Source organism: Rhineura floridana, chromosome 3 (genome assembly GCF_030035675.1).
Source record: "Rhineura floridana isolate rRhiFlo1 chromosome 3, rRhiFlo1.hap2, whole genome shotgun sequence".
NCBI lineage: Eukaryota > Metazoa > Chordata > Lepidosauria > Squamata > Rhineuridae > Rhineura > Rhineura floridana.
The window spans coordinates 190598156-190625378 of NC_084482.1; the positions used below are offsets into that span (position 1 = coordinate 190598156).

The window sequence follows — 27223 nt, forward strand, 5'->3', positions numbered from 1 at the left end:
TGTCTTCCTGAGGCCTCTGGCAGTGGGGATAGATCTCTCAACTCTGCACCCTCCCGGGGTGAACGAGAGGTGAGTAGGTTGTGACGGCTTTTGGTTGGGTTTGGACCTAACAACTTGGGAGCTCGTCGGGGATCTCCTGTGTGACCCTCGTGCTGCCGGCGGCTTTTCTCTGGTTCAGGAAACAGACGCCACGAGAGATTTCTGGATAGAGAGCTCTCGCCGACAGCACGCAGGATAAGCAGCAGTTGAGAAACCTCTGCCAGACGCCATGGGACAAAGAGGGAGCATTCCTGTGGAGGAAGGCCCTTTAGGGATCATGTGCAAGTTGTGGGATGAGGAAAGATTGCCGGTTCAGAGAGGCATGAAGAAGAAAGAGATGATTGAGCTCTGCATGGAACGGTGGCCACGCGAAACTGCAGTTTTGGCACCTGGTGAGAGGTGGCCGAGAGGTGGCTCTTTTGAAGCTGCCGCATTGAGCGCAGTAAGGCAGCGGACTGAGGCTGACAACCCGGGACAAATGAATTTCTGGTTCCTGTGGCAGGCAGGAGCGCAGAAATGGAAGGAAATAATCATACCTGTTAGATCTTTGACCAGTGAGGATCCCCCTCCTAGTTATTTTACTGATGATTCAGTGGGAAGGTGCGTTCAGAGCCGCACCATAATACCTTCCACCCCGCTTTTACCTCCCAACCCCAGAGGTGAAACTCCCCAGGCGGGGCCTGAAGGGACTCCCCCTTCCTCTGAGGAAGTGTGGGAAGAAGAAGAGGAGGGGGCCTCAGGGGGAGTGGTCACCCGCTGGCGAGAAAAAGAGAATATTAGGAAGAAAAAGGAGAAGGAGGAGCTGGAGGAGAAACAGACACCAAGTTTTGAACTTCCATGGATTGTGCACGACCAGCCCTGTGTGGATAACGCAGGAGCCCTGCGAGACACGGCAGTGGTCGCGCACAAGACGTGGTTGGAATGGGATCTTAAGGAGTGGAGTAAGTTGTCAGGCTACTTCCGGGAGCAACCGAGGAAAGTGTTGGATTTGTTGAACAGGTTGTTTGTGAGTCACAATCCTACATATGCTGATGTGGATAATTTGTTGAGCAGAATGTTGACAGGAGAAGAGCAGAGTAGACTCTGGGCGCTGGAAGCGGCTTGGGCTGGAGAAGCCGCGGCGAGGACAGCCTGGCCCGAAAGGGCGCGGGCGGCAGCAAACTGGATTGTGAGGGACTGGACGCAGTCCCGCCGCACTCAGTTGCAGGCAGACAGGGAGAGGCTTTTGGGATATCTTTGGCAAATGTCACAGAAGCCACCTAACCAGGGCAAATTTATGGCCATAAAGCAAGAAGCTAGTGAGTCTCCAAGGCAGTTTTGGACTCGCCTGCTCGAAGGGGCTCGTAGTTTCACCAATTTGGATCCCGAAAGGCCGGAAGACCACCCCTCCTTAATCTCCTCTTTCGTTCACCAGTCTCAGCCTTCCATCCGGAACTACTTTTTGAACTATAGACCTGGTTGGGGCGGAGAGTCTGTGGCAGTTGTTCTAGATGCGGCGGACTTCATTTGGAAGAAGGAACTAGAACGTTGCAGGAAAAGAGAGAAAAAGGAGAATTTTCGGATGTTGGCAATGGCTTTCAGAGGCGTCCAGATGGGCCGTGGGTTCCGCGGACAAAGGAGGGGACAGGGGAGAGGTTCCCGGGGAGGAGGGCAGCAAGGGAGAGGGAAGGCATGCCAGTCTTGGGGGGGCGAAAGGGCCTGCTTTCAATGTGGGGATTTCACGCACTTCAAACGAGATTGCCCATGGAAGACGGGGGGTTACCACCAAAATGAGCCCTTCGGGTATGCTAATAATGAGTGTCCAGATTTCACAGGTGCACCCGCTAACTTCCCTCCACCACCTCCTCTTGCGCAGCAACAACAGATGCCTGCAGCCTGGGCACAGTACGGCCAGCCGCCCAACGCACCGCAATGACTGAGCCCTGGGGAGGAACGCATGCCAAACACAGGACTCGCAAATCTAATGTCTTTAGCCGGCTTTCCTTTCTCTTTCCTCCCCTACAACGGAGCCCGCCTTCCTCTCACTGTTCAGGGAACTCAGTTTTTTCCTTCCTTATAGATACTGGATCAAGTCCCACATATCCTTCGACTGTTGAATATGGTTCCAAAGTGTTTATGCATGTTTTCTTGTATTCTGAAACCTGTCCCATTCCCTCGATGGGGCGTGATATGTTGTGTAAACGTGAGGCCACTTTAACCTGCACTCCTGAAGGGGTGGGATTACTTCTGTGTATGTTAGGAGAAAGGGATTACACACACATGCTAGGGAGCCTTACATTGCCATCCGACCTTGCCGATCTGCCAGCTTCTTTATGGGGAGCCGAAGACACAGACGTAGGACTTTTGCAGTCTGTTCAGCCGGTAAGAATCCAGGTAAAGCCCTCTCTACCCCCCCCCCCGCCTCGCATCCCCCAGTATCCATTGTCCTTGGAGGCGAGGGAAGGAATTCGACCCATAATAGAGGACTTCATTGCCAAGGGAATTGTGCATCCCCAGCAAACCCCATGTAACACTCCCATACTGCCAATGAAGAAGCCCCCTAAGAAACCGGGGGACCCTGTGCGCTGGAGGCAGAATTGTTAGAGGACCCCAATCTCCTCTTTGAACGCTGCGGCCTGTTGAACCCGGCTACGCTGCTTCCTGACTTGCCTGCTCCCGCTGCAGACCACAACTGTGTACAAGTACTTCAATCCACCTTACCCGTGAGACCAGATCTATTTGATGAAACTTTACTCAATCCAGATCTCATCCTCTTCAAGGACTGGAGCTCCTTTTACAAGGACGGTGTTTGGTATACCGGGTTTGCCATTACTACTCAGTGGGAGCCGGTAGAAGCGGCAGCATTACCTGGGAGATGGGGCATGCAAGCGGCTGAACTCTACGCTCTCGCCCCCGAGCCTGTCAACTGGCTTCTGGTAAGACTATTACAATTTATACAAATAGCAGATATGCTTTTGGGGTCATCCACTGCCACATTCATCTCTGGCGTTACAGGGGGTTTACGACCGCGGGAGGCAAGCCCATCCAACATTTGGAGCTTGTGCGTAAACTCCTGCAAGTCGTACTTGAGCCAGCCACCCTCGCCGTGGTTCATTGCAAGGCACACACAAACGAACAGGACCCAGTTGCGCAAGGGAACGCCCTGGCGGACCACATCGCGAGGCAAGCTGCCCTGCTGTCTTTGGCGTTGCCCACATTGGCCCTTGCGGCTTCTGACTTTGTGCCTGCCCTAACTGTTTCTGTTTCCCCCTCCGAGGCGCAGCACTGGATCACACTAGGCGCGCGCCTGGACAAGGGACTGTGGATCATGCCTGACGGATGGGCTTGCCTGCCTCGCTCGGCGTACCGCGTGGCAGCAGGATGGCATCATGACAGGGGGGGTCACTATGGCACGCACGCACTGGTCGAGGCGATCACCAGGCACTGGTATGCGCCAGGGATACAGTCTATGTGTACTGCAATAGTGAATGCATGCCACACTTGCCAAGCTAACGGCCTGCCCTGCTGAATAGGGCCCCTCAAGGGGGGCATCCGATGCCGGCTGCTCCCTTCCTCCACATTCAGATGGACTTTGTTGATTTGCCACGGGCCATGGGCAAGAAACATTTACTTGTCCTTGTATGCACCCTGGCGTCCTGGATAGAAGCATTCCCCACAGCAAACGCCACAGCCACCACCGTAACAAAGACATTGTTAAGAGAATTCATCCCCTGTTTTGGAGTTCCTCTGCTTATTGACTCTGATAGAGGCACACATTTTCGGGACAGTATTGAATGCTACAACCGGGAATTGAAGACGGCTTTGGCTAAGTGTACCCAGGAGACAGGGTTAAAGTGGCCACAGGTATTGCCTCTAGTGTTATTCCATGTGCGTACCTGGCCCACTCGGGCGCTGGGGCTTTCCCCCTACGAATTGCTGTTTGGGCATCCCCCCTCCAAGGGGGGACTCTTGCCAAGTGTGGATGTTTCACTATTGGGGGGGACCACATAACTGTGTCTCAGTATCTTTCTTTACAGAACAGGTTAAGGGAGCTGTGGAAGGCGTCCAACTATTCCCAAACGGTGCCTCTGGAGGACAAGTCCATCCATACCAGCCTGGGGATTTCGTGTGGGCCAAGAAGTTTGTTGGAGGAGACTCCCTCCAACCGAGATACACAGGACCACACCAGATCTTATTGACTACGCAGGTGCCGGGACACAAGCACGGGCCACTGGACTCCGGACCTGCTTCCTTTCCAGAACGCTGATACCTTTTGACTTTTCTCCACCAGATGTCCAAGATGCGTCCCACGACTACTGCAATGCCTGCTGAACTATTAATGTTTTGCCTTTTTCCCCCGGGTTATTTCTTTGCGCTGCCCGCAAGGGGTGCGGATATGTGGAGCTGCTGATTACTATGTGCCCGAAGGACAGGGAGGTGCAGGGAGGATAGTACCTAGAGCCCCGGCTGATTGTCCCGACCCTTATTGGTATAACATTTACAAAGCACATTACCAACTCGAGAGAGCAGAAATAGCTGGGTGGCTCTGTAAGGCTGCGGTCATTTTGCAACACAACCACCTGGGAACTCTGGTTACACACTGCACTCGAGTGGAGCTGGAATGGTCCATATGGTTAGCTTTAAACTGCACAGGATCACACGGCCTGCAAAGGCAGTCAGCATGCCCTGCAGAGATAAATGAAACCACTCGATGACAATTGAATATAATATGATTACACATCACCCAACAAGTAGACAGGATCCCAAGGTGTACATAGGGGTAGGGGGGTCTCACGTGTTACAAAACCCTGCGGGCCACGATAAAGGCACGCCAACACCTGGATGCCAGCAAAGAGCCCTCCATAGCCCAACGACCAGCCAGCAATGCAGGGGGGCCCACAGCCAACCAGGGATGGGGGACAAACACCTTTTTGGCTTTACTGGAAGCTGCAGCCCCCAAGACGGGAACATGTTACGTATGTGCACATACCCCTCCCCACGGACTGGCTGGAGTCCCCCTGATAGGGGCCCCACTATCCCTAACTGAGTTCATTTCGTTTCCAAACATCAAGGCTGCTCAGGAACTAGAGGGGGGCCTGATACTCAGCGGTTCACTAATAAGTGAAGCCTGCGTCAGCAACACAGTCCAGGTATGTGGAGGCATGGTTTGCACACACATCATTTATTCCACTGGCTGAGACAGCTGGGGCCTTTGGAATGGGACACATGTGGTGATTAACTCAACCTGGATCACGGCATGGTGGGCTCTACTGAACCTCACTACCTCAGACCACCACCTGGCCCCCTTTCTCCTTACCTTTAAGTTCAAGCAAACTCCTTTGGGACCACAAGTAGTTATATGCAGCTTACTGATTGATCCATGGGCTCAATCAGTGCTGAGAGGGGGGATATTGTTGGATAAAAATGGACTTTGAAGAAATAAAATTGATCTTGGTTTATTTGCCTCTCACCTAACCCTTCCCAGGTAACTTTACAAATGTAATGTGATTCACAATATACAAGTGGAATCCACATCTCCATGTTTATTGAGCCTTACCAGAGACATGTCAAGGGATGAAAGCCTTTTGCCCCACAAGAATGTATTCTGTGCAAGCCTAAGATCGTTTGCCTTTTGCCTGCTTGTTTTGATGTCTCCTGTAATCTTCTCCCAGGCATCCTGGCACCAACTCTTATCTCAAGGCTGTATAATATGCAAGACTGATCTCGAAAGGGAGTAACATGTCCCTGGTATTTGTCCTTTCTTATGCCTCTCTCCCTCCCTCCGACCCCTGCCTTGATATGTAGTTTTTCTTTATGTTTTATGACGTTTTACTCCCCTACTTACTCCCCTACGCTGTAACCTCTTGCGGAGGGTATATAATCTGAACTCTTTCAATAAACGAGGTTCCCATCTCTGGAAAGCATCTTGCTGGAAGGATTGGGACCCCTTTGCAAAGGTATATTTTGTTGTTGTGTCTTCCTGAGGCCTCTGGCAGTGGGGATAGATCTCTCAACTCTGCACCCTCCCGGGTGAACGAGAGGTGAGTAGGTTGTGACGGCTCGTGGTTGGGTTTGGACCTAACAGTATTGTTTGCACCAGGAGTGGGGAACATTATTTGGGTCGAGGACCATGTTCCCCTGCACATAATCTTTCAGGGGCCGACCGCTAACAGTGGGGATGGGGGAGAGCCAAAAGTGAGTATGCCTTATTCTCTCTCTCTTTTTGACACCCCCTTATCTCTCTCTCTCTTTCGCTTCCTTCTTGTCCCTCTGAGGCAGCCTGTTGGACAACTCACTCTTGCCAGAGGTTAGAAAAGAGAGCTCCAACCATTTTGCCATTTCCTACCACCTTGCCACCCACATGACATTAGGGCAAGGCCTGCAGGTTTCCCCCTACTGCTATACATTAACTGGCAGTGGCTCTCCATAGTTTCAGACAGGAGCCTTTCCCTGTCCTATTTGGAGCTGCCAGAGCTTGGACCTGGGATCTCCTGCTTGGAAGGTACAGCCCTTCACCTATTTCAAAGACCATGAGTGTATGAGATGTGAATGCACAGGAATCTAGCTTTGAAATCAGTTGGGGACTGGTGGAAGATGAATGTACATCCTTATTTCTATTGGAATTTAGTATATGTAATAGTAGTGTGCAGAAATAACTAGTCTGGTAAGACTGGTGATTGAAGGTATAAAGAAACGTAAGGTTTATTACTCCTAAGAAAATCTGCACACCATTTTGAGTGCAGATATATATGTTGTCATAATGGAGTCATGAGGTTAGCACTCACACACACTAACTGACTAGAAGAAAGAGGAAGGAACTAAAGCCTGAGAAAAACAATCTGTATATCAACAAGCATTTACCAGAGAAGGTATCAGCAAGAGCAGAATTGGTTGCCTTTCTGTCTGTTGTCTCCCATTGGCTCAGGTTACTTGTTAGAAGTGTTAGTGCTTTACTCCCAACAATTTCAACCATTCAAAATGTTATTTGTGACACATACATATGCTCTTATCTAAAGTGCATTATTGATTGTCCATCAGCAAACATTGTCACAGAACTGTATACTTTCTGGACAAGTCAAGCATTACCATATAGCATGTAAAAAATTCAGATTTAGAATATACAGTTATTTTAATAAATAGACACACTGCTAAAGGAATTGCTTGCTCATCCTTGGTCACTACACACTTGCCCACTCTAAAAGGTCTCTCCAAAATACACAAGAACTCTGGGTGGATTGAACTAAGTCCTATTCAGAGCAGGCCCATTAAAATTAATGAACTTAAGTTAGTCATGTTCATAAACTTCAGTGGGTCTGCTCTGAGTAGAACTAACATTGAATACCACCCTCAATTACCATTCAAACAGGACAAATGCATTCCTCTGGCCAGAGCCATTCTGAAATCTCAACTTGGTATCATTCATTTAAAAGCAACAACTGTCACAACAAAGAAGAGCGTGGTTCACCTTTAACGTAAACAAATAACTAAATTATATCTCGCCTTTCAAAATTATTCACATTGATGTGTGGTTTGCAACAACAATTAATAATGCAAATCCTTAATAAAAGCCACCATATAAAAAGGGAATTGGGATTTTTATTAGGACCAACCAAAATGTCACAAAGTGAGGGTGTTCATCAAGTTCTACAGAATTAGGAGAATTTTCATTAGACAAGATGTTACACAAAGCAGTGGGATGGCGGAGGGAAGATAGAAAGCAAGTCCACAACAGGCAGGTACCACTAACCCTTGATTTTGTGACCAGCAATATGTAAGAACAAAAGAAGGGCGCTGAAGCTGGATCAGGCTAAAGGCCCACTAGTCCAGCATCCTCTCCCCACAGTGGCCAACCTGATGTCTACGTGAAGCCTCCAAGCAAGACCTGAGCGCAGCAGCACTCTCCCTCCCTGTGGTTTCTAGCAACCTGAGAGAGCTCTGGACACTTCCTTGGGAGAGCTGTGGCTAGTGTACCTCTTTCTTGGGTCCTATGGGGCTCTTTGAAATGAATACTGCAAACACAATTACAAAGTTGGTTTTTTTTATATATTAAGTAATAATGGAAAAGAACATAACACGATATATGCCAACAGAATATATCATATGTCTTCATAACATAATAATCCCCAAAGTCCTATGCATCCAGCAAGGTATCAATGAAGAAGTTGCTTGTAGAAGGTCCAGGAGAGAAAGTTCAGAAGTTTCCCATACACAATCTTAAAGCCCTAAATAAAGTATAAAATGAATTCAAATACATAAAGCCACAAAAAAAGAGAATTTACTCTTCCATTCCCTTTTACACACATAATTTAAAACCCCATTACCTAATTCAAGGTGACAAGGGCCTAATCCTTACTCCCTGGCACTAACAGCTCCTTTTCTCTTCAGCCCTCACGTTTGCTAGTCTTAAACTCCCAAGTACGATCATTCCTTCAGGTTTCTCCACGCACTGGACCGAACCAATAACCCATAGGGGTTACACTAGCATTTGGGGCAAGGATAAAAGAGGGTGCTGCAGGGTGCCCAGCAGCAGGGTGAACCTCATAGAGGACTGTCCCTGGGGGAGAAGCAAGAGAAACTAAACTCTCTTTGTTGCATTTACTATGGATCCCCCTCTCTGGCTAAGAGCCAGGAAAATGAAGGGTGTTTGGTGGGGCCTCTCCGTGTGAGTGGCAGGTTGTTTCACATTAAACTTTTGTGGTTATCTGAAGGCTTTAATGGGAATCTGGGCCTAGAGGCCAGAGTGGAGGTGATCAAACCTATTGTTGAAAGAAGAGTGGCTCCCTGCGAGGACTGGTGAAAGGGTGGTTTTTAAAAATACTTTATATGATGATCATGTATGTAGTTTTGACTTTTAGCCTCTATAAATTCTTTGTGCATTTTATAGTATGAAGTTATGAATTGCTATGTATATTTTATAATAGATGATCAAGCTGCCAGGAACCCTGTGCACTTTAACTTTTCAGCTTCTATGAAAAATTTTATATACTGTGAAAGTTTTTATACCATTTGATATAATAATGCAGTGGCTGCTGGTTATATTATCGTTGACGTCATTGTAATTGGAAAGTTTATTGTAATTGTCGTTAACGGATATGTTTTAATGACTGATAGTTTTATGATGACTGCAAAATGTTATAATGTTAATATAATCAAACTGAGTTACTTGTTGGATTGTTACATTTTGAAATGATTTAGTATGTTATTGTAATAATGTATTGATTTGCATTTTTGTTCTGTTGTGAGCCGCTTTGAGTATATTTATATTGAAGAGCAGCATACAAATGTAAATAAATAGAAACATTTTTAGCAACCCCCCTCACTCTCCCCCTTCCTTTGTTAATTCTGGAGAACAAAACAGCTTGCTGCTATATTTGGTGACATTTTGGTTGCTCAAAGACATTGTCCAGCCCTCGATTTTAGCGTTCTCTTATGGACCAACCATTTGCTTTTAATATAAAAAGTGTTATGCTTCTTACAATGTAAAGTTTCCTGTGCTGGGTGAGTGATTTTACTTATTTAACATTGCAATGGACACAGTCAGCAAGACAAGTGGGCTCTGTTACAATGCGTTACTGAAGTCAAGGTATAGAACAGCCCCTCTCAAATACCATTTGGATTGCTCACCAGTTCAAGCCTTACGTATCTGCAAAACATGAAAAGCAACAGCTATTTGGATGCATTTATCAATATTATTGTTTTATAGCGTTTTTAGTGTTTTTGTTTGCCGCCCCGGGCTCCTACTGGGAGGAAGGGTGGTTAACAACAACAATAATAAAATGTAAAACGTCATCTCAAAACACGGGGTGGGGAGGATATGCTGGCTGGTGCGTGTGTGAATACGCGCTGCTGAGGAACAATTGATACAGCTCAAGCGCTCCGCTCGGAATGGGCGGCGCAATTGCGATTTATCCACGTGGCGGGAACCTGCCGAGCCTCTATGATTCTTTGGCTTTTGTGTGTGTTTGTTTTGAAAGCCGTCCCATTATTTCCTGCTTCAGCTCTCTCCTTCACCGTCTCTCTCGCCTTCTGTCTGTGGGAGCTCCACCTTTTTAGCTCTCCTCCAACCAACCTCTTCCTGTCTCCATCTCTCATACTTAAGCCGGGAGGCGACGTCGGAGCCGCGAAAGGTAGTCGCCGCGCTTTTAGGCTGGGAGCTGAGAAGGCGTGCTGGCTCGGCTCTGCTGCCTTCCTAATCCCTCTTGTTTGGCTTCCCTTCGCAGGGATCCGGGCTTCTTGTAGCCGATCGTCCCGGCAAAGGAGTAACACCAGAGTAACACCAGAGTAACACCAGCCCCGCGAGAGCCGCTGACACGCGGCGCCAGCCGCTCCTTTGCCCTGAGCGCTTTTGTGTGCGTCCAGGCAGCAGCCATGGCCGCCGGAGCCGCAATCCTGGCCGGGACCGTCAGAGTGGGTTGATCCCCGAGGGAGTTTGGGGGGGAAAGAATGGCAGGCTATGGGGAGCGAGAGGTCTACGGGCGCCAATCCTAGCCCGGAGCGGCCTGGAAATGGCAGGAACGTAGCCCAAGGAATGGTATCGAAGTTTTGGTGCAGCGCAGGGGAACCGATGGTCCTTCGGCTGTTGTTGGACTACAACTCCCATCATACTTTATCGTTGGTCATGCGGGCGGAGGCTGATGGGACCTGGGGACCAGCAACATCCGGAGGGCCACAGGCTCTTTGTCTCTGTTGTCGGGGGACAGTAGGCTCTTAATTTGGATTTAGGCTGCCTACACAACTTACATTTAAAGCACATTCCCCCTCCCAGAACCCTGGGAAATGTAGTTTACCCCTCACAGACTTACAATTTGTCACCCTTAATAAACTAAAGTTCCTAAGAGTCTTTAGGGGGAGGGAATGCGCTTTAAATGTATGACGTGTATGCAGCCCGAGGCTGAGTGAGCTGTTGTACTCTGATGTGGAAGTGCTCTTATCTAGTCCAAGGTTTCTCAGACTTTTTGAACTTCAGCCCACCTTCTAAGTTCACTCTCCTTTCTAGCTACTATTCTATCCATCACCAACCATGTATTAATTTTCACACACGACTATTTGGAGTCGCCCCTCCCCATGCACAGTTGTGTGCAAGCAGCTCACTACTATGAGCACGATCTGGGATTTATATATTATTTTATTATTTATACTTGCCCAGCCTTCATCAGTCGGTCTCAGTGCGCATTACAAAAATGGCACAATGAAAAACAAATACAGATTACATTAAATCATAAAATAAAACCACACAATAATACAATTAGAAGAGGGATATGATGCCAAAAGTGAGACCTGCAACAAAAATGTGGCAGCATACTCTCACCTCTTGCCTGCTTAGATCAGAGATAACAGATCTCTGCATGTGATGTCATAGGACATCAGGTGACTTAGAAGGGGGTGTGGTTTGCCCCAAATGACTTCATGGGCTAAATCCAGAGGCCTGGTTGGTCTAATTAGGTTTGCGGGCTAGAGATTGCCCACCACTGTCCTAACAGGAGTGTTCTGGTTTAGGGTTCCAGCCAAGCAAGGCATTCCACTTTCCCCATCCCACTTTTCTGTTTTTTCAGAAAAAGAACATTTTGTGGGTACTGAGCATGCCCAGTGTTTATGGTTTGTTTTTGGGTTTGTTTTGTTTTGTTTAGGCAGGCCGGTTGCCCACTTACATTTTTCTTTATAAGTTTTGCAAAGTTTTTAAACGTTTTTTTTAGTTTTCCAACCGTCAGGGTTCCCCCAGGTATGCTGATACTTTCCTTTTGTACCTTAGTGGTCTCATTCTGTTGGCACTCACCAGCTGAGTTTGACTTTAGAAGGAGTGCTATATCTGATACTCTCCTAAAATACACATGCACAGGGAAATATTAGGACAAAGCCACAATTCTTTCTGAACTCCCTTCTTCCCAGGCTATTGTGGGATGGTAGAGTCGAGGGACTATAGTTACTCCCAAGACACAATGTGGATCAATAAGCAGTGGTGGAGAGGTGTCCACCCTATTCTTTTCTGTCCCTGGAATCCCCCCCCCAATCTTCCATATATATCACTCTAAGCTGTTTTATCTCTATTTTTAAGGGAAAATAGAGATATCTGAGAAACGCCTCTCTCTGTTCTAACCCACCCATTAAGACTTTGAGCCTCGCTTCATTAGGAACACAGGAAGCTGCCATACTGAGTCAGACCATTGGTCATCTACCTTAGTATTGTCTAGACTGACTGGCAGGGGCTTTCCAGGGTTTCGGGCAGTAGTCTCCCCCAGCCCTAACTAGAGATGCCAGAGATTGAACCTGGAACCAGCTGCGTATGAAACCATGTTCCTTTCCTATGTCCTAGTTTGCATATAGGGAACCTTTAGCCCTCCAGGACTTCTGCTGCCATCATCCCTAATCAGTGGCCATTCTGACTGGGGCTGATGGGAGCTGGAGTCCAAAAACACTTGGAGGGCCACAGGTTCCCTGTCTTAGCTGACCACTGTATTAGATGAACTAGGACAGGAATAGAGAACCTATGGCTTTCCAGATGTTCTTGAGCTACAACTTCTATCATCCCTGACTATGGGCAATGCTGTTTAGAGTTGATGGGAATTGGGAGTCCTTCAGAGTTTCCCAGCCCTGAACTAGGACATGAGGCAGGACTTTTCCAGTCTGACGAAATTCACTTCCCTCCCAAAGAGACCTGCCAGAGTCTTAAGATGGCAAAATTGTAGGAAGTAGAGGAGGCCATTTGCCAGAGTGGATCAAAATTCCTTTTGATACGGAGCTGGCATTTTATCAGTGTAAGCAGATTGCTGAAGCCACTTGCCATTAGAAGATCTGGGAGTTGCTCTTAGCAGCAGCTCCTAGGCTTCCCTCGAACTGAAATACTTGGGCAAGAGTGCCCTATTGCAAATGAAGAGTCTCCACGCTGCTTTACTGACTGGGACTGCATGGGTGGAACTGAAGTAGTTAAATTTCATTGGGGTATGTGAGGGTGGACTTGATAGTTACCTGTGTGAAAGTGGAGCTAGGAGCTTCAGTGAATAAGCACATCAATAAAACAGATCCTTTTGGTCTCTTCTTCAGGTGGAACTGCAAGAGCGCTTGGCCTGTCTAAGGAAACAGAGAGAAGCAGTGAAAGCTGACGAGAAGAAAATCAAGGAGCTCTTGGCAAGTCTCCAGAGCCACTCTCTTCCCCTTTTCTCCACCTGGCCCCTTGTTAGAATATTATGCCTTCAGGACATTATATTCTTTAGCGTGATATTGTTAAGTGCATAAACTAGGAGTGGGGATGTGACCCATGAATTTTGAGTTCCAATCTCTGGCCTCCCTTCCTCATGTACACTGGTGGTAGTACACAACCACTATGGCTAGTGGCCATTGAGAGCCTTTTCCTCGATTAATTTGCCTAATTCCCTTGTTGGTCGTCACTGCCTCTTGTGAGAGCAATTTTCATAGTTTGACTATGTGCTACGGGGAGAACTTTATCTGGAATTTCCCAACATTCCGTTTCATTGGATGCCCCCAAGTTCTAGTATTATAGGAGAAAAAGTTCTTTTTATCCACTTTCTTCACACAACGCATAATCTTACACACCTCTATGATGCCCCCCCACTCACTTTTTTCCTAAAGCTCCAAATGCTGCCACCTTTCCTCATTTTGGTTGCCCTTTTCAGAACCTTTCCCAACTCTACAATTATCCTTTTTGAGGCAACCAGAACCATACACACTATTCCAAGTGCAGTTGCACCATAGATTGACATAACAGCATTATGATATTGGTGGTTTTATTTTCAGTCCTTTTCCTAATGATCCTTAGCATGAAATTTGCCTTTTCCATGGCTGCTGCACACTGGCACACTTTTCCATGGCTGCTGTACCTCCTCAAAGCGACTGTTTTGTTTCCTTGTGACTCCTCCTGCTGTTCCCTTCTTTTGAGCACAGAAACGAATAGAAGCCGAGAAGCAGAAAATAATCCAGGAATGGAAGCAGCTACGTGAGTTTCTGAAGGAGCAGGAGCAGTTTCTGTTGAGCTGGCTGGAGATGCTGGACAAGAAGCTTGCACAGAAGAGGGAGGAGAACATCTCTAAGCTCTCCCTGGAGATTTTCCTGCTTGATGGTTTGCTTGGAGGAACAGGAGGGGAGAAAGAGAAGCCACTGTCAAACAGATTCCGGCAGGTGAGGCTGTGCTCTTGAATACTATCAAGCGTTTCTGTGTCTTTGTTCTCCTTGTGGAAGCACAAATAGGATTGTTCTCCCAAGTTTTGGTCTTTAAAGCACTAAACTTCATAGGCCCCAAATATCTGAAAGACCCCCCCAAATATTCCCTACAGACCATCTCGGATGTTAAGATCAGCAGAGGGGGCCCTCTTAGTAGTTCCACCGCCTTCATCAGCTTGGGGGGTGGTGGTGACAGACCAGGAGAGGGCCTTCTCTGTGTCAGCCCCTAAGCTGTGGAATTCCCTCCCACGTAGGTGCACAGTTTTCATTGTTTGTTGGAGACACACCTTTTTACCCTGGCCTCTAACACCTAAGAAAAATATTTTTAGGATGTACTCTGTTCTTCTAACTGTAAACTGTTTTAACTGATTTTGATATTGTATCTTTATTTATGTAACCTGCCCTGAGACTTTATGGTGAGGGGTGGGTAAGAAATCCAATAAATGACGATGATGATCTTATGGTGAAGGGCAGGTAAGAAATTGTATAATTGATGAGGATTAATAATGATGAGGATGAGGGCTAAGAGGCCAAAATAAAGGTGATGATGGGCTGAGAAAAAAAGGAGGGAGTGGAAGTTCTGTTCTGGGATGACACTTGGATGCTGGGCTAACACAGGGTGGACTCAGAGGGGTCACTACGCCCAAGAAGCCATATTATGAAAGGCTGGTGAGTATCCTTGAATGCTGAAGTCATGGGGTCAGGTATATAAGCTCCTAATGTGGTTCACAGCATCGAGGCGTCAAGCTGGACCCTGTGTTCATCACCAGAGGCCCTTCTTCATGTGCCCCCTCCACGGGTGGCTTGGAGGGTGGCAACAAGAGAACAGGCCTTTTCTGTCGTGCCCCCCCCCGGCTGTGGAATGCTCTCCCCAGGGAGACATGCCTGGCACCTTCTTTATCCATTTTTAGGCACCAAGCAAAGACCTAACTTTTCACTCAGGCCTTTGGCCCTTGATGTGTGCTGTCATAGTTACTACTTTTTGTTTGAATTTTAAGTTTTTAGATTAAAGTTTTTGTATATATATTAAGTTTTTATATATTGCATGTTTTTAAATTTGTTTTATATTGTATGTTTTTAATTTTGTTGTAAGTTGCCTAGAGACCATTGGATATGAGGTGATTAACAAATGAAATAAATAATAACTCGTATCCCAGAGCTTCCAATGGAATAGGCCCAAGACATGCTACTGACCCCTCACTTCTTTGTCTTCCCCACTAGGGCTTCAGAAGCACAGGGAACAGGTGAGTCTCTACCCCACACAGCTCAGCTACAATAGATCCTGTGACGAAAATTAGGACTGCTGGGTTGTCTGGGGACTGAAATTAGCCTCGCCATAACTTCTCTTCCTCTTCTTTCTTTCTCCAGTATGGAAGTTGATACTTCTCTGAAATTGGAGCTTGACTTGGAGGAGCTTGAACAGAGAGTCGAGTGTTTTTCTGAGAAAAAGGACACCCTGCAAGAACTGATGCTTGAATTCAAAGGTGATCAAGAGTGCAGTATCTCCTCTCCTCCCCCACTCCAGCCGTCAGTTTTGGAAACAAAGAGGTTATAGACTCCCAACAGCATAACCCTTCTAGGATCTTCTTTGTGCAGCGTGTGGTCTATTTCTTTATTAGGCAGATACATGTGGGATAGTCTGTCACTGGGTATGGAAGGTAAATAACAAGAGGTGCCACCTGAACCATCTTGGCATTACCTCATGTGCATTACCTCTGATCCTTATAACAAGCCTGTGTGGCCATCTCTCGGGGCTGGACTAAGTGACCACTAGGATCACTTCCACCTCATGATTCTATTATGAGGAAAGTTTTATTATTATTGTTGTTGTTGCTTGGTTGATTGATTGATTGATTACATTTTTAGTCACCTCATACCTAGTGATCTCTAGGCAACTTACAACACATTTTTTAAATCATACAATATAAAACGAATTTAAAAACATTCAATATACAAAATTTGAAACCCAAACAAAAAGGACTAAGACAACATACTGAAGGCCTGAGTGAAAAGGAAGATCTTTGCTTGGCACCCAAAGATGGATAGAGAAGGCATCAGGTATGCCTCCCTGAGGAGAGCATTCCACAACTGGGGGCCATGACTGAAAAGGCCTGTTCTCGTGTTGCTACCCTCTAAGCTTCCCATGGAGGGGGCACACAAAGAAGGGACTCAGATGACCAACGCAGTGTCTGGGTCAGTTCATACAGGGAGAGACGGTCCTTGAGATATTGAGGTCATGAGTCACGTAAGACTTTAGAGGTCAAAACCAGCACTTTGAATTGAGCCTGGAAACTAATTGGTAGCCAGTGCAGGCGTGCTGGTGTTATATGTGTGGATAGACCTACACTGGTCAGCAATCTGACCTTTGTGTTCTGCATTAGCTGGAATTTCCAAACTGTCTTCAAAGGCAGCCCCATGTGTAACACATTGTAGTAGTCTAACCTAGACGTTACCAGAACATAGACAACAGAAGTTCGGCTATCCCTGTCCAGATATGGGCACAGCTGGGGCACCCATTGAAGCTGGTGGAAGGCACTCCACGCCATCAAGGCTGCTTGAGCCTCAAGTAACAGTAATGGATCCAGGAGTTCTTACTGTTAACTCCATATTGCAGAAGGAGGGAGAGGGGCTGCTGCTGACTGATAGTTCCCGATGAGCTCATTGATGAGTTAAAATATGAACTGGGGACCTTTCAGTTCTTTTAAGCACTGCATTACACCAGCCCTCTTCAAACTTGCAGCCTCAGTTTTCCCATCTGTAATTTGTGAATAACAGTGGCCTATTTCAGAGAGGCTTCTGGGAGGATCAAATAGTGTTACGTGCCCAAATATTTTGGACAGGGCAGAATATACATGAGAGGTACATCCCTGTGAATGTTTGAGTCTACAATCTTCTCTTTCTTGCCTTGTTTCCCCCCCAGAGACTTTGTGGCTGCAGCTGGAGGGTGACACAGGTATGTTTCAGTATGTGTGAGATGGGGAGATGCAATAAAGCAAGATTGTGGTCGACAGGAGGAGCTAAGAACACAGGAAGCTGCCTTATACTCAGCCAGACCCATTGGCCCATTTAGCCCAGTACTGTCTACACTGACTGGCAGCAGCTCTCCAGGGTTTCAGGCAGGGAACTCTCCTAGCCCTACTTGGAGATGCCAGGGATTGAACCTGGGACCTTCTGCATGCAGGGCAGGTGCTCTACCGCTGAGCTGCAGCCCTTCCCCATCAGACCTGGACCACCAGGACAGGCCCACACAACGTGGTCTACCAATGACCTATTATGGCTAGCCAAGAATTTGACTGCTTTGTTTGTCTGCAGTACACTGAAAACTAGTGGTTCGTTGAGTCCGTGATGGCATATCATGCCTAGGTGGTGAGCTGCATTCAATCTGGGTTGCAAGCTGCGTAGGCTCCTTGCTCTGATGGTTTTTTCCGTCTTCCCAGCCACTCCCGCAGCAGGACAGAAAATCACCGGCTTCCATTCATGCCAACTCCACCATTGTTGCATGGATGTCCAAGACAGCCACTGATATTTTCATGCCAGTATGTTCCAGTAAAGCCCTTCTCTGGGGCACAAGTAAAATTGCCTCCTGATTGACTGGCACATTGTCCATGAGGGCCACACACACTGGAAGAGATTAATTGGATAGCATTTGTGGAGACCTCTATTGGACATTTGCCTATTACTTTACAAGAACTATTTTTGCAGAGATCCTTCAGGTGAGAGTAGTTCTTTCACTATGCATGGTTGAATCATGGAATCTGCAGCCACAGGGTATGGTGATGATTACTGGCATAGATGGCTTTAAAAGGGGAATGGACAAATTCATGGGAGGGCAAGTCTATCAATGACTAGTCAGGGTGAGTAGATGGGACCAACTGAAGAGAGCGATTGCAGGCAAACCCTGTTTATGGGCTTCCCAAGGGCATCTGGTTACCACTGTGGAAAACAATTCTGGATTAGATGGACCATTGGTCAGATCCAAAAAGGTTGGAGGATCATTATTTCAATCTCAGCAAAAGGCTGACTGGATGTAGTCTGCATCTTATAGGCCTTGCGGTAGCCAAAGGAGGATTCTTGATTGCAGTGGGAAAAGACATAGAGGACTTCAGAATCTGCAGGGTTTTTTTTACTTACCACCTTTAACTGGAGATTTTGGAGACTGAATTTGAGACCTTCTACATGCAAATCTGTTGTTCTACCATTGTGATATACCCCCTTCCACCTAAAGGTCTGCCCCCTGTATTCCCAGCGGCATGGGGATTGAATCCCAGACCTTTTGCGCTGTAAGCCACTGCTTTCTGTCCCAGAGCATTTCACACATCAAGCTATCATGGTGATAACTTTGAATTCATCGAGGCTTTACAGATTGGTTGTGATACCAAGATTATAACAATTGAGCCTCTGAAACTGCCTTATACTGAGTCAGACCACCTTGCCCAGTATTGTGTGCTCTGACTGGCAGTGGCTCACCAGGGTCTTCAGCTTAAGCCTTTTAACAGGAGATGCCAGGGCACAGTACTGGGGACCTTTTGCATCCAGTCCATGTCCTCTGCCACTTAGCCGTTGCTCCCTTAACAGCTTAGGGATGATTGGTTAGCAGCCTCAGATGAGGATGCACATTTCCATCTGCCCCAAGCTGGTTTAAGATGGACTCAGATGAGTGTTGCAACATGGGTCATGATGTGCAGTCACCTGGGTGACTATCAGCTTGCACATCCACTCCATGCTTGGAAAGAACCTGTTTTCCTTCTCGTATCGAGGCAATTGCATTTTTATTCAGCTATGTTAGGAAGTGGAGTGCCCAGGCATTTCACTGGAAGGCATCATTCAAATACCCATCTATAGAAAAGGCACAGCAAATGAGGATTTGTGGTGGAAGAAATTTGCAGGCAAGCATATGCATGTGGTCTGAGAGCACACGATGCAGCCACCTTGCTGAAGTGAAGCAGATCTGGGTCTGGCCAGTGCCTGGATGAGAGAGCACTTGGGAATCCCATCTATGCCACCTTAAGGTGGAAGGGAGGCAAGGTTTGAGTGTCCGAAACTACATTTTTAAAAAGCTGATATTTCCTATGTTGCACTTTCCATCTTGACAGGCTTCAGAACATCCATATTTTACTCCAGATCAACACCTCCTCACAACAATCAGCCAGTGGTGGTTCTTAAAGGAGCTTTACGTGCAGCAGAAGCAACTCAGGTAGGTAAGGAGGCATCCAGGGGCAGAATATGAGAATGGCTCTGGCAGGAGGCCAAAGATCTGTGCAGGGCACTGAAGCCCTGCCCCTGCACTGTGGGGAGCTCTTCTCAGCTTTCACAGTAGGTCATCCATTTCTTTCCACATTCCTCCTTTAGTGCAAAGAGGACTAGAACCTTGATTGTACAAACGTAAGAAAAACCTGCTGGATCAGGTCAATGACCCATCTAGTCCAGCATCCTCTAGTTCTCACAGTGGCCAATCAGATGTGGATGGGAAACCCGAAAGCAGGACCTGAGCAAAACCGCACTTGCCCCACTTGTGATTTGCAGCAACTGGCATTCAGAGGCATACTCCCTCCGACAGTGGATTGTTTTTAACTAGGAAATAAAACACAATATTCAAAGGATACTAGATGGTGCAGTGTGGGCACGGTGCAAACAGAAGTGTGCATGACTCATTTGGCATGGGTTCAAATTACAGAGTACTGATGTGTTCTAAGGTCAGGGGTGGGGAACCTGTGATCCACCACCTATGGTTGCTGGACTACAACTCCCACCATCCTCGATCATTGCCCATACTAGTTGGGACTGATGGGAGTTGTAGTCCAGCAGCATCTGGAGGGCCACAGGTTCGCCACCCCTGTTTTAGATATAGAAGCTGGTAGGCATCCCTTATAGCATGAAAGGAATAGGTTCCTGAAAGGCATCCTGTGAGTTTCAGAAGTGCGACAGTGCCTTGCACATTGCTTTTAGCCTGTCCAGTGCTGTCCCGGAGTGACTTTGCTTGAGTAAATGCACCAAAAACAGCTTTCAAGCAGGTCCCATTAGCTATTGTACATTTATGCTGTACACCGCCCTGAGAGCCTCTGGCTTTGGGCGGTATAAAAATCGAATAAAATAAATAAATAAATATTGTGGTGTAGTGGTTTAGAGTGTTGGACTGTGACCTAGGAGACCAGGATTCGAGCCCCACTTGGCTATGAGGCTCACTGGGTGGCCTTGAGCAATTCACTGCCTCTCAGCCTAACCTACCTCACAAGGTTGTTGTGAGGATCAAATGGGCAGGGGGAGAACCATGTACACCACTTTGAGTTCCTTGGAGGAAAGGTGGGATGTAAATGTAAGAAGTATAAGCAAACAAAAACATTCCTGCTCCCTCCTACTGCAGAACGAGTCTGTACCTCTTCATCCTGGGAGGTGGTGGCTGTGATTGGAAGCGGCCTATGAGGCTGTCTTACGCTACTTCCTGCCTGCGCAGCACCATTGCCCAGGCAAAGTTGCTGTGAGTGGTGATGACTCGAGCAGCCCCCCTCAAAAAAAAAACAGGGCAAAGATGGGGAACCTGTGGCCCTCCAGATGTTACCAGACCCCATGCTGGCTGGGTCTGATGGGAGCTGGAGTCCAATAACATCTGAAGGGTTCTCCATCCCTAGCCAGTGGCGTCTGTGTCTGATTGTGGATTTGAATCAGAGTCACTTCTGTCTAACTTCAAATCTCCTAACCCTTACACTATGTTGAAATATGCCCCTTGCCCTTGATGTTGGATGAAGATAAAAAACTAAAATTTAGGATGTCCATTTTTGTACCAATTACTAGATTCCAAATTGCATGTAGAATGCATGAGCACATGGCACGTGCCTAGCCCATAAGCTCCCCATTTTGCTATGACATGGTTGGATCTTTGGGAAAGCACATATACTTTTGTTTTTTCCTAGGGTCCAGTGGTCCTGGATCGGGTATCTGAACATGATAGCATGGAACAGTGGGCTATCAAGGAATCCAGGAGGCAACAGTTGAGCAGAGGCCTCGAGGAACACAGGGAAGGTGAATTGTGCTTAATTATATATTTCTCTCATCCTGGCTGTCATCTGTTGCTTCTGTCCAGCAGCTGCAATGGCCCAGCCTGACCCCGCCACCTTCTCTTCAAAAAGGGCATTTGCGCAGGTTCAAAACTGCTCATTATCTTGACTTTCTAACAAAATACTATATTCTGCTTGTATTGACTTCTCTGTAATTGAGAGCAACCACTAAGTTGATCCCCAAAGAGAAACCGCTAGGAATACAAATAGTTTCTGGCAATGCCGTTTTTACTGGCCTAGTTGTTTTGGTAAGGTGACTTGAGTTGCATTGACTTTTCCTTTAGACAGAAAGAGTTATGTGTGCCGTTAGCCATCTTTTTACAACCTTTGTTATATAATGGGCCTACTGCCCTCCAGTACTACTGGCTTCCAGGTTTTCATGTATTTATTTATTGAGACAATTTATATACCACTTAATTACAGTTGTCTCGAAGTGATGTACAAGAAACTCAATACAATGAAAATAAAAACCAGAATTATATTGCCTGCTGTTAAAATGCCTATTGGGATAAAAGATCTTCAGTAGGTGCCGGAAGTTCAATAGGGACGGGGCCTGTCTGACCTCAACTGGAAGGGAGTTCCATAAAATTGGGTCCACAATACTGAATGCACAGTTCCTGGTAGATACAAGGTGTGCATCTGAGCTATGGAGGACCACTAACAGTGACTCCACTGATCAAGCAGGGATATAAGGGGTGCAGGATACCTCAGGGACCAACTGAGTATGTGGCCAGCATATCTGTTGTGCTGGTGTATCACAAGTTCCACCATATTAGAGGGTCTTCTGCCAAGTCCTATAACCTCTCAGCTGGCAGATCTCAAGTACGGGATTGGTTCCTACAATTTCTAGGCTTGCAGTCTAAGAATAAAGAAAAAGTGGAGGGGAGAAAGGAAAGGAAAATAAAGGCAGGGAGGGTCATTCAGGATAAACCAGAATGATCAAATGTGCTTTAAGAAGGTGCTGTTCTGTCACACCTTTGTGTTTGCTTGAGAAGGGGACAGATGTGTCGTGGAATCTACGACTGAGTTCTTTTTGAGGAGACTTAATAATGAAGCCAAAGCCTGTTTTAAGGTTGTTTATTTAGCTAAGCGCTTAGCCAGAGTAGAGTACAGGACTCAACTCTCTTCCTCAAAATGGTGGTTGGTTACAGACAGTTATATACCTTTACCTCCGTCACAATCATGGCAACAGTTACATTGCATTGTTCTATGTTACAATGCTACAATGATGCTCTGCCCCCTGTTCCATCCGTCCTCCATTCATTCCTGCAATATCAGTGTCCTTGGCACATTTTCACTACAACAGCACTATTCTCTGTTGTCTACGTGACCCCCTGTTTAGGGAAAATGGCAGTCAGACTTGTTCAGTATTGATCAAAATCCACCTCAGATGCTCTTTTATGGTCATCACATAAGCAATAAGGTTTGACACCAGCTGTGCTACTCAAAGTGGATTTAATTCAGATCAGCATTACATTAAGATCCTTCATAGCAGATAAAACTTTAAACAACCCCAGCTATTGGGGGAAGGGGAGGTGTCCCTGGCAGAGAAGGGGGCCTCAGGTGAACAAGTCCAGCTGCCTCCCTAGGCCTTCACAGAGTGTGTGTGTTGGTTGATGTCTATGGATCTCTGTCTCTGCTGTGTCTTTATAGCAAGCAAGCGGTGATCAAGTCAGCTAACCAGCATGCCAGCCACAGCTGGTGCTAGGTAAGCTGACCTTCCTCTGTACAACTTCAAAGGAGGATTCTTACTTCAGAGTAGAATCATACTTATTGGATGAGTCATTCACTTCCAAGAATCCATGACTCGTCTCTTCTAGTCTTGTGGCAAGTGATCTAATAGAGAAAGGATGTGTGACCTCCTTTGAAAGTGATCACACCTATATAGACTGAAGCTTGCATTTGTGCACTTCCAGACCCTCAAAAGGGGCTATAAATGAGGCACTGAAAGTTACAATTGCTGGATTTATACAATATCCAGGCATCATAATTCCTGTGACAATATAGGCTCTTAATTATAAAATCAGAGGGAAGCAATTTGGAGGTCAGGTGGAAGGGCATTCCTGTGACAGGGATTTGGAAGACAGGGAGTAGAGAGAGTAATCTTAAACTGAATTAGAAGATTGGTACCTTTGGGAGAAGGAGGGGCAACCTGCAGCCTCAACCTCATTTCAAAAGTCCATGCCAAGTGATCAGGTGACCTCTGACAAGGGTGATTTGTTTCTTCCCTGTAGGGCAGGGAGAAAGAAGGGGAGAGAGAAAGAAGGGGTGACAGAGAGAGAAAAGATGATAGACCCCACCACCACCTGGAGGTGCTGCCCCTCTCAGGTTGCCCTCATGTGCTATAGTGAAGGGTTGGAGGGTGAGCATATAGACAAAGATAGATATAAAGAAGATGAGGCAGGTGTTTACTAAGGAAAGGGTCTTTTGTTGGTGGTGGAAAACATCAGATAGATATACCCCTGGCAACACAAGTTTTTAAGAAGAATAAAAAGAGGTTTTAAAATTTCTAATTTAATTTTGCAAACTGTCACTCTTCCTATACTGCAGGCTGCAAAATCAGATCCAACTATACCAATATTTGCCAGCCTGGTGCCCTCCAGATATTTGGACTACAGCTTCTATCAGGCCCAGCCAATATGGCTGCATACAGAGCTTTCTGATGAGCTCCGGTTTCAGAAGGATATGGATTGATGGGAGCTGTAGTCCAAAACACCCGGAGGGGCACCAGGTTGGCGAAGGCTGAGTTCTGCCATGTTTCCTACGTCCAGGAGACTGCCAATCCCTCCCTATCACTCCCAAGAAGTCTACCACCACTGTTTACCATTGATAAGTCAAGGACCTACCCAAGAAATCAAACTGAATTTAAACCCAGGATGCCACTAACATAAACATGTATAATGCATTTCTTTTATCCCAGTAGGTAATGGGATGGAAAGTGAGGAGGTTGAGATTGAGACCCCTCAGCAGGAGGACCCAACACAAACGGAACTTCCCAAGACTGCACCAAGAGAACATTGTGGAGTCGTCCCAAAGAGTCTCAAAAGAGAAGAGTTGATCATGGCTGAGTGCAGGTTGGGAAATAATCTGGCAGGAATCCAAGGCCATCAAACCCACCAGGAAACCAAAGTGCCTCAGACACATCCAGAGAAGAAGCCCCACAAATGTCCTGCCTGCGAGAAAAGTTTCCGCCGATTTTCCACCCTCATTACCCACCAGCGAATCCACACTGGGGAGAGGCCGTATGAGTGCCACCAGTGTGGGAAAAGCTTTAATCAGAGCTCCAACCTTTTCCGGCATCTGAAAATCCACACGGGGGAGAGGCCCCATGTTTGCCCTGAGTGTGGGAAACGTTTCAGTTTTGCCTCAGATGTCGCTAAACATCAGAAAATCCACCGGGTGGAAAACCCCCTGAAGTGTTCTGTGTGTGGGAGAGGTTTCAGAGACTGTGTGGCCCTCATCAAGCATCAGCACACTCACACAAGTGCAAAACTCTACAAGTGCCCCGACTGTGGCAAAGGCTTCAGGTTCAATTGTTTCCTGATGGCTCATCGGAGAAAACATACAGGGGAGAAGCCATATAAATGTGCCGAGTGCGGGAAAAACTTCAGTTCCCGCTCGGCCCTTTTTACTCATCGTAGAGTCCATTCAGATGAGAAGCCCTATAAATGTCCAGTTTGTGGGAAGAGCTTCAGTCAAAATTCAACCCTTAAGACACATCAGAGAGTCCATACAAATGAGAAACCCTTTGAATGCCCAGACTGCAGGAAAGGCTTCAGTCAGCGCTCCACTCTTATTAAACATCAGATAATCCACACAGGTGAAAAGCCGTACCTGTGTACTGAGTGTGGCAAGACCTTCAATCGGAGCTCAGCCCTTTTAGCCCATAAAAGGATCCACACAGGCGAGAAGCCTTTTGAATGCCCTGACTGTGGGAAAACCTTTACTCAGAATGGCCATCTGAACAGACACCGGAGAGTCCACACCAAAGATATGGGAACCTACTTAACGAGCCTGTGCCTAGACCAGGAGTGAAGCCCATCCTTGCTAATGGAACCACGGTTGAAGAACTTTGATCTGGATGGCCAGTCCACCAGCTGTTCATGCACTCCCGTTCTTGGAATTACATGGGGACATTTTAAGCAGAAAAAAACGCTTGTATTTGGACTGGATGGTGGCATTAAAAAAAAAATTGGGAGGAGTGATATGGCAGGTTCAGCAGGGGCTCTGCTGGACGCACAAGCTGCTGGGGAACTGGTGCCTCTGCAATGCAGGTGGTGGAGGTGGAATCCAGGGGCAAGTCAGTTGGGGTACACTCCCCTCCTGCCTGCACATTGCATCCAGTAGTGGCTGGTACCTATTTGGACTGTAGGGTGGAAGGCAGGGAGACGGCCAGTAGATGGAGCCAGAGGCAATGACAGGTGGAGCCAACTAATTCTACTTGTGTCCCCATCCCCATCTCCCTCCTCCCTGCTGAGTTCTACAAGGACAGCACAGACTCAGGAGGAAGCTGACAGGCAGTGTCACCCAGCTGGACTGGTCATAAGTAGGAAGGCAGGCAGGTGGGCTTGGAGGAATCAGGACCGAGGTTGGTGGGGCAGTGTCCTGTTTGCCCTAATAGACCAGCCACCACTGACTGCATCCTAGCATTGACTGCATAAGACTGTTGTCTGCTTCACTAATTTTTTTTTTTAATATTAACAGTTTTTTCCTAATCCCTATTTTGCTTTGTGTTTGTTTTGTTTTATTTATAATCTACTCTTGGTTCATACCCATGCAGTTCCCAGCTAGTTCAGCATGGCTTTGCCCATGCCTGAGGGAGGGGGGTGTTGTTTCCTCCTCCTGCGTGGTGCTCCCCACCATGTGCAGAGAAGCACATGTGCAAAGAATCTCAGCTGCAAATTAATTTCAAAAGCCCCCACCCTGACTGCTTTGTGCCTATGCTGTAACTGCAAGCACATTCACCTCTGGCGTGCGCATCATGCTCAGCCGCCCTCATTTTGTGTCTGGGCTTATTTCTAAGGCAGTGTCCCAGTTGCTTGTAACTGAACTGTGGATGTGGAGCAGCCTTTCCTAACTTGGTGCCCTTCAGATGTCGGACTCCACAGCTCCTATCATCCTTGACCATTGGTCATGGGGCTGATGGGTGCTGGGAGCCCAACAACATCCGGAGGGCAGCTGGTTGGGAAAGGCTGAGGTAGGGCAACTGACCCTTGAAGTGAGTCTACAAATAGACCTACGTGAATATTTGTTAATTGGAATTAAAAACCTCCTGGGTCTCTGCACGGTTTATTTTTTTCTTTTGTTGTTGTGTGCCTTCAAGTCGAATATGACTTATGGCGACCCTATGAATCAGTGACCTCCAATAGCATCTGTCATGAGGAAAAGAGAAGACTGAGGGGAGATATGATAGCACTCTTCAAGTACATGAAAGATTGTCACATAGAGGAGGGCCGGGATCTCTTCTTGATCGTCCCAGAGTGCAAGACACGGAATAATGGGCTCAAGTTGCAGGAAGCCAGATTTCGACTTGACATCAGGAAAACTTTCTAACTGTTAGAGCCATATGGCAATGGAACCAATTACCTAGAGAGGTAGTGGGCTCTCTGACACTGGAGGCATTCAAGAGGCAGCTGGACACCCATCTGTAGGGAATGCTTTGATTTGGATTCCTGCATTGATCAGGGGGTTGGACTTGATGGCCTTATAGGCCCCTTCCAACTCTACTGTTCTATGATTCTATGAACCACCCTGTTCAGATCTTGTAAGTTGTTATTTAAGTCTAACTATATTAGAAACGTCTGACACTATGGAGCTTCCATTTCATTGCCTGAGGCAAAGGACAAGATGGTGCACGCACACTCACACCCCTTCCATGTACCAAAGCCAAGCAGATTGGCAGTTGAGTCTTAATTCAACATCGGCTGCAGGGCTGTATCCGCCATGCCTGAGAACAGGCTAGCTGAGGGGTTGCAGGGCAG

At 47.0% G+C, this 27223-nt stretch overlaps 1 protein-coding gene across 7 annotated transcripts; it reads left to right on the forward strand.

The window, feature by feature from the left end:
- Window positions 1-26497, forward strand: LOC133380838 (zinc finger protein 436-like). Of its 7 annotated transcripts, none has more exons than XM_061618948.1 (11): window positions 1-69; window positions 4056-5168; window positions 10239-10425; window positions 13057-13140; window positions 13915-14148; window positions 15412-15434; window positions 15559-15674; window positions 17111-17143; window positions 19284-19384; window positions 21099-21207; window positions 24163-26497. In XM_061618948.1, exons 3-11 carry the CDS (start codon window positions 10387-10389, stop codon window positions 25275-25277), a joined length of 1854 nt encoding a protein of 617 aa, XP_061474932.1. In that variant the 5' UTR covers window positions 1-69; window positions 4056-5168; window positions 10239-10386; the 3' UTR covers window positions 25278-26497. The 7 variants fall into 7 exon arrangements, with proteins under 7 accessions (XP_061474932.1, XP_061474936.1, XP_061474934.1 ...); XM_061618952.1 differs by lacking the exon at window positions 1-69 and adding an exon at window positions 415-431; XM_061618950.1 differs by lacking the exon at window positions 1-69 and adding an exon at window positions 723-980.
- The last annotated feature ends 726 nt before the right edge of the window (window positions 26498-27223 follow it).